This window comes from Apteryx mantelli, unplaced genomic scaffold, assembly GCF_036417845.1.
Source record: "Apteryx mantelli isolate bAptMan1 unplaced genomic scaffold, bAptMan1.hap1 HAP1_SCAFFOLD_383, whole genome shotgun sequence".
In the NCBI taxonomy this organism is placed as follows: Eukaryota; Metazoa; Chordata; class Aves; order Apterygiformes; family Apterygidae; genus Apteryx; species Apteryx mantelli.
The window spans coordinates 13,365-19,742 of NW_027118737.1; the positions used below are offsets into that span (position 1 = coordinate 13,365).

General features: G+C 54.6%; 1 protein-coding gene across 1 annotated transcript; it reads right to left on the reverse strand.

Annotated features, from left to right (window-relative positions):
• Window positions 1–254: 254 nt before the first annotated feature.
• LOC136996412 (SUN domain-containing protein 3-like) lies at window positions 255–6,158 on the reverse strand. Its single transcript, XM_067317334.1, has 11 exons — window positions 6,081–6,158; window positions 5,560–5,647; window positions 5,078–5,139; window positions 4,351–4,451; window positions 3,689–3,729; window positions 3,094–3,265; window positions 2,126–2,210; window positions 1,433–1,548; window positions 1,158–1,325; window positions 581–673; window positions 255–451 (listed from the first exon to the last, which is right to left on the reverse strand). The coding sequence occupies exons 2-11, from the start codon at window positions 5,604–5,606 to the stop codon at window positions 290–292; spliced, it is 1,047 nt and encodes a 348-aa protein (XP_067173435.1). The 5' UTR covers window positions 5,607–5,647; window positions 6,081–6,158; the 3' UTR covers window positions 255–289.
• Between the last annotated feature and the right edge of the window lie 220 nt (window positions 6,159–6,378).

Below are 6,378 nucleotides of genomic sequence, written 5' to 3' on the forward strand. Positions count from 1 at the left end.
TTTCTGCATTTACACTTTAAGGAAAGCTCTCTTGGTTTCCCCCGTTTCCTCCCCGGTTTCCTCATTCTCCAGCAATAGCCCTTCGCTGTGCGCGAAAAATGCTGGAAGGACTGGCGAAGGCCTAGCCAGTTCTGCGGGTGACATCTTAATTACGGCAACGAGTCGATCAGAGTGCCAAGAAGGATTTCAAGAGGCGCCGTCAAGGACAGAGCAGTCTGCCTCAAAAGGAGGCGGGAAAGGCACACTAAGTAGCCCATCACCACCGCTGCTCAAATCTTGCAGGCTTTATTCAGTGAACTCTGTTGTTTCCAGCAGAGTGCCACGCAGAGTCCTCTTCGGTGGGTACCGCATCACCGTGGACCCTCAGTCGATACACGCATGTGTATTCCGGGTGGCCCCAGTTGCTCAGCACCTCCAGCTTCACGTATTGTATGGAGTCAGAGCGCTCGTTCTGAAATGAGAAGAAAGCAGCTGTCTTTTCCTCTCTATCTTTTGACTACTTAGAGCTTCTCCCCTGCCAGCTACACTTCTCCTCCTCTTCCTCCTCTCCTACGCTTCTCCTGCCTCTTCCTCACCGTACCTTCAGCTGGAAAGTCTCAAAGGCATGTTCTGCAGCCATGTACGTGAACTCTCCTAGAAACAGCCCCTGCTCCTCGTTTTCTGCCTTCATCCCCTACACAAAGACGGGGGGGGAGAAAACAAGAGAGTGAGGTACACAGTGGGAAGACGCAGCTTCCCTAGGGGAACTAACGAAGCGGCCAGAATGAGGCCTAGGTGGCAGTGTTGGGAAGAGCAACTTTGGGTGTGCAGGAAAGAGAATTGGCACCAAGGAGGAAAGAGCAAGTAGGGGCAAGCTTCATTATTTGGGAGGAGTCGTGGCAGAGCCAGTGTGCCAACTCCCGTAACTCAGGGCTCATTTAGTACCGCGTGGCCCCCGAAATGGGAAGCTTTGCTTCAAGTGCACACCACAAAGGAAAGGAGTGTAAAGGAAATGGAGTAACTCAAAGCAATTTGTTTCTTCTCCAGGCTCGGAGGAAGTCACAGGCCTGGGAGAAGCCTCCCGGCATTGCGGGACCTCTATTCACCCGCCCGCCGCTGCCCTTGCTGCAAGGCTTAGAAATGCTCCTCACAACCCCCCGACTCTAGAAACCGCTTACATAGACAGCAAAGTCCTTTGGAGCACTGGAGATGTTTTCTCCAGGGGACACTCTCACTGAAATATGTTCCAGAGTAACAGCTCGTGGAAAGATTGCTTTAGGCAGCTTGATGAAGACATGACCCTGACTCCCGGCGAAAGACCAGCAGTTTCCCGGCTGATTTGCAGGCTGAAAGAAGAACAATGCACACTGTTCGTGTGGCAAAGGGAAACTCTCAACAGTGCATTTGGTCCCCCCCGCCAGCTTGCTTGCTCTCTGTTTCTTGCTGGGCCTACCTCAAGGAGAACCTCAGGAGACTTCATGGAGTGCAGCAATGGCAGCCCAGCCCAGTAGAGTATTCCTTTGGTATTGCGGAAGGAGGCAGAAGTCTTGGAATGCACGATGGTAGCCCCTGAAACACGAATGCACCCATCAAGTCCTGCCTTCCCTCGAGGACTGCATCTGTTTCTAGGGCTGTGATCTATCCGGAGCATCTCAGGAACCACGCAGGCTGTGCACCTGGCCTCAGACAAGCAACAGAGACGCTCCCCTACGACAGTTATTTCAGTTCCTGACATGCATGAACGCCAGGCAGACTCAGAGAGAAAAGGACTTCTTGAACAACCGTCTTGTATGTGAACAGTCGCAGCCCTGCTACCTGCCTCCTTTCCCTCCACTCTTACTTCCATGGACTCCACATAGGGCTCCCCAAGGAGGAACCAAGGGATGCCCGCATAGCTGTGTCCTAATGAACACTGCCACCGTGATGCCTCTTTGCACTGCACTGTCAACTTGAAAAATGCTACTATGTCTTCCTAGATCTCCAGCAGTGATAGTCACCTCTGTCTTCCTTGCGTCAGCCCCCTGCAACACACAGCAGGGACTCGTTCAGCTGTGCTAATGGGCCGTGGAAAAGGAAAGCTAACATAGGCCTAAGCATAGACAGGAGGTGCCCTGGCTTGCTTCTTCCTGTGCCTTTAGAGCCGCACCTGATGCTTTGCGGGCAAAATCCGGCATCTGGACTTGGTTATATTCCAGCTTCTCCAGTGCTTCATCGATTAACTTCTGAGCATCCTGGCAAGGAACACAAAAGAGAGCAGGTATTAGCGGCAAGGAGGCACATGCCAGCTCCCCTACTGGGCCAGCTAAGGTGAACTTGGCTGTTGCACTCTGCCCTAAGGAGCTTGGCAATTCCCTGAAAAGCTCCCAGGTTTGCTCGGCTCTCATTGGCTAGTATCAGAATAGCGGGGCTGCTCACTCCAGCGCTCCGAAAGCTGAAGTTGCGGGAACGTCTTTCTTCCTCTTACAATGCACAGGGGCAGGCCATTGGCAGCGGCCTCTCTCTGGCTCGCCACCAGCTCCCTCCTTGCTTTGCAGGAGCTCCTCCTGGAGCTGAAGGACACCTTTTCTAGGGCAGAACACTTGTGCTGACAGTGCCTGCACAGGGGTCGTAGGAGGCCGAGCAAACGGCCGAGGAGAGAGCCTTCATGGCCCACAGCGCTTATGACCCAGCCCCTTTTCCAACTGCATTCCCCAGAGCAGGAGAGCAGGAACCCTGGCTGGAACAGCGGCTTGCCCCTGCGTCAGCAAAGCCAACGTGAACCCAAGGCTGCCAGGCGCCACTCAGGCAGCTGCGTTACAAGGTCTCCCGGAGAACTGGCTGCCACATCAGCAGCAGGTGGAAATAGGGGCTGCAGGGACTGTCCTTCCAGTTTGTTACCAGAGATGATACCTAGACTGAGAGGAAGAGGAGCTGAAGACAAGTGCAACTCCCTTTGCGGCCCTCTGCTGCCCTGCAAGGAGCGTGCAGCCACAGAAGAAGCAACTGCAGAGACCCATCCTACTTGTTGCAGCAGCACAAGCCTTTCTGCTGCCTCTGGCAGGGAACCCTACTAGCATACGTGCCGGGCTGCGGAAAAAAAATCTCTGACGAGAGCCTCCTGCAATGGCCCCTTACCTGTCCTGTCATGCCCGGGAGCTCAGTCTGCTTCAGGGCTTCGCCGAGAGCGCGCCGGGCAATGTCCTTTGTGCTCCATCGCAGAGCGTGAAGGACTTCCTGGAGCTCACGCAGCTGTCCTTGGAGGGTCTCGATTTCACCGAGTACTGCTCCTAACACCTCATCCGCTTGCCTGGAAGAAGTGCGCCACAGAGACAGAGACCACTGTTCTGGCGGGCTGCTGCTATGCCACGGGAATGGGAGAGAGGCAACAAAGCTCCCTGAGGTGACTGGCAGCATCAGGTGGCTGGACTCCCATCAGTGGCTGAGAGCTGCAGAAGCAGCTGCAGCATGGCGACTACCCCTATGCCCCTTGTCAAGCAGCAGAAAGGTGGAGCTTCCAACAGCCCAGCCCTAGCTAAGGGGCTCACGCAGGGCTTGCTCCAGGCCTCGAAGGCACCTCGACATAGAGCTGACCACCGGCGAGAAAGGCAAGGCGCAAAGGCAGACAGGGCAGTGGGGGAAGAGCTGTGGGAATTGTGTCACGTGAAGATGGTGTGAGACGGGACTGGAGCTCCTCTAGAGCATCATCTAGTCAAGAGGAAATCATTTTTACCTCTGCGTCTTCACGTGCACGCCAGAGAGAGGAAACTCCTCCTAGAGGGACAAGAAAGGCAACATTCAGTCCAAACACTAACAGGCCTACTGCAGAAATGAAGCTCTACGGCCTTTACAGCAACGGGAAGCAAACAGGCACAGACACCGTGCCTCCGGGGACTCCGCTACTCCCCTATCATGCACTGGGAAATGATCACGACAGACTGCCAGGCAAGAGAACACAATTCACACTGCCTAGTGTGGTATTCGAGAAGCATCTAGCCTTTGAAATTTCCTGCAATTCAACAGATCGATTCTTAAAAAGCCCTTCTACTATCAAGTTGCTTGCTTAATCAGACACACACACACCTATTTTTTAGGGGTTGCTACGTTGAACGGCTGGGCAAAGAATGAGCCAAACCAAAAGACTCAAGATCTCAAAAGCAACACAGTGCTTTGCAGAAACTTACAGACCCACACCTGCAGAACAGCGGAGCATGTTCAGCTCTCTGCTATGTCTGGTGCCCAGAGCAATTCACCTTCACCTGACAGACCTGGCAATGTGGCTCGTGGACCTTGCCCTAGCCCCCGAAAGAAAGGCACTTTTAACAAAGCCGCACTTGATGCCCTTGAGCTAAGGCTGGCAGAAGCAGCTTTCATTTGAGGCACTCAGAAGGTCACCTGCTGGCAGACAGCTTTAAAAGAGGAGAAGATGCAGGCCTTCGATGCTGCTCTGCTCGTCCAGATGCTTTCGCCATCAAGCAGCCCCACGTGGTAAACACCTGTCAGTCACAAACCAAAGCTCTATTTACACTTGGAACTTGCTCATGCCGGAAGAGTTGTGTGCAAGCAGGGCTCCAGTGCTTCAGGCATGCAAGCGCTTCTGAGGCTGCAGACTACTTGGGAAGGGTGGCAAGCCAACCCTGGGCATCTCCCGGGCTTTTTTAGCGCTTCGTGAGACCTTAACCAGCTGCCTCCCTCCACAGGGCTGCCTGCTCCACTCCGAGGGTCGGGCACACATGCCATCATTGTCTCTCCACTCTTCTTCTTGGCAAGAGAGAACGATGGAAGAGGGGCCTCCGAACAGATGAAGAGTCCTTCCCCGGGACATGCTCCTTTCTCCTGAAGGAAGCTTCTCCACTTCGTGGGGCGAACAGGGCAGGCTAGCCACTGCCTCTCCCCAGGCTTAGGAGAACTGGCTTCAGCTCTGGGCAAAAGCAAGGCACCCTCTTCCCATCCCCACTCCCCTTGCTCGGAGGCACGTGCAAGCGGGCCACCCCTCTCTCAGGGACCTCCTGCTCCTACTTGCGCTCCTCTGGCCACAGCCGTCTACGTGGACCCAGGCAGAAGGAAGCACTGCGTCTCTCGTAAAGAGCCACCGTTACTTGCAGCCTCTACAGACACTCACCAAAAAGGCAGCAAAACAGAGCAAGCAGCACCAGCAGAACCGTCTTCCGAGCCTTCATTTGCCTATGGAGGAGCACAGAGGAAAAGAAGGCTGAAGCTGGCTGCAGCTCTGCAGCTCCTAAGCACACTCCAGAGCAGCAGTAGCGACTGCAGCTCTTGCAGCTGCCATTCCTGACTTGGGAAGTGGCCTGCTCCCGCACGAGCTCCAGCCAGTGGTCGAGTTTTCACCCGCGGTGGCAATGGGGCATTCGGGAGGGCGAGCATTGGAACTGAGCAGCTAGGGATGGAGGATTAACTCCAGAACAGGAGAAGCAGTGCCAAGGAAAGCTAGGGCCGTGCTTCCTGCCTATGGCAGTAGAGGCGATTCTTTGGAGACGGAAGGCACATCATTCACACCTCTTTCTCCTGCCCACCATCCAATCGGTGCTTGCGCCCATACACTTCTCCCCCCACTCGCAAGAAAAGATTCTCCCTCAGCTTTACCTTGCAGTAGTGCCCACAACTTGGAGCACAAAGCGCTGAGGAAACATCACGCTCAGCAGCAGGAAATGCAAGATGAGCCCGAAAGCTCCTGAAAAACAGTCAAGATGCAAAAAGTGCAGTGAGCTCATGCAGAATTCTATGTTAAGGTTCTACTCGTCCTCTTGGTGTCGGCAGAGGGCAGGAGGCATTCTCCTCTTTCGGGCACTTGCTCCTGCTTCTGTCAGTTGCTCTGCAGCTGCAAGCAGCACAGGGCAAGGGAAATGAATTCCCTTCAGTCCAAAAATCACTAATTCATGAGGTCATTTTTCCCTGTTAGGGCTACAGAGGGTCGGCCTCTTAGTTCATGAGCAGAGCTGCCTGTCATGGTCCCTAGGACCTTGCGGCACAGCCTACGGCCAGGGCTTCTGGCAGCTCCTGCTCTGCCTCTGACCACCTCGTTCACCTTCCATGAAACGATCCGCATTGCGAATGTAAATAAGCAGAGGGAGCTGCACTTAAGAATCGTCTCAGCTTCCTTTTACCTGGACGCTGAAGCTGGCGTTGGTCCTGCCCGTAGACTCCAGGGCTCTGGAGAACAGGCCCTTGGCTCGCAGGTTGCCTACGAGAAAGAAAAGGGTCTGAGGCACACAGGGCACGCGCTATCTGCTGTTGCCTTCAGCCAGCTTTACACTGAGCTCGGAGGCTGTCCTTGTGCTCTTCCCCCGTCCATCCCCCACACACACCCCCACCCCAGGCTGATTAGGTGCAAAAGGCACTTGAGGAAAAGAGAGGAGGCTTCCGAAAACTCTCCAAAGCAGCACATCCGTACCAGCGTACGTC

What these genes read in the sequence shown, in the direction of transcription:
- LOC136996412 (XM_067317334.1), bottom strand. Translation starts at nt 5,606, where the DNA reads ATGTTTCCTCAGCGCTTTGTGCTCCAAGTTGTGGGCACTACTGCAAG. An exon ending in GTTGTGGGCACTACTGCAAG is followed by an intron (nt 5,140 to 5,559) that starts GTAAAGCTGAGG and finishes GCTCCTCCATAG; the next exon opens with GCAAATGAAGGCTCGGAAGA. An exon ending in CAAAGGACTTTGCTGTCTAT is followed by an intron (nt 674 to 1,157) that starts GTAAGCGGTTTC and finishes GTCTTTGTGTAG; the next exon opens with GGGATGAAGGCAGAAAACGA.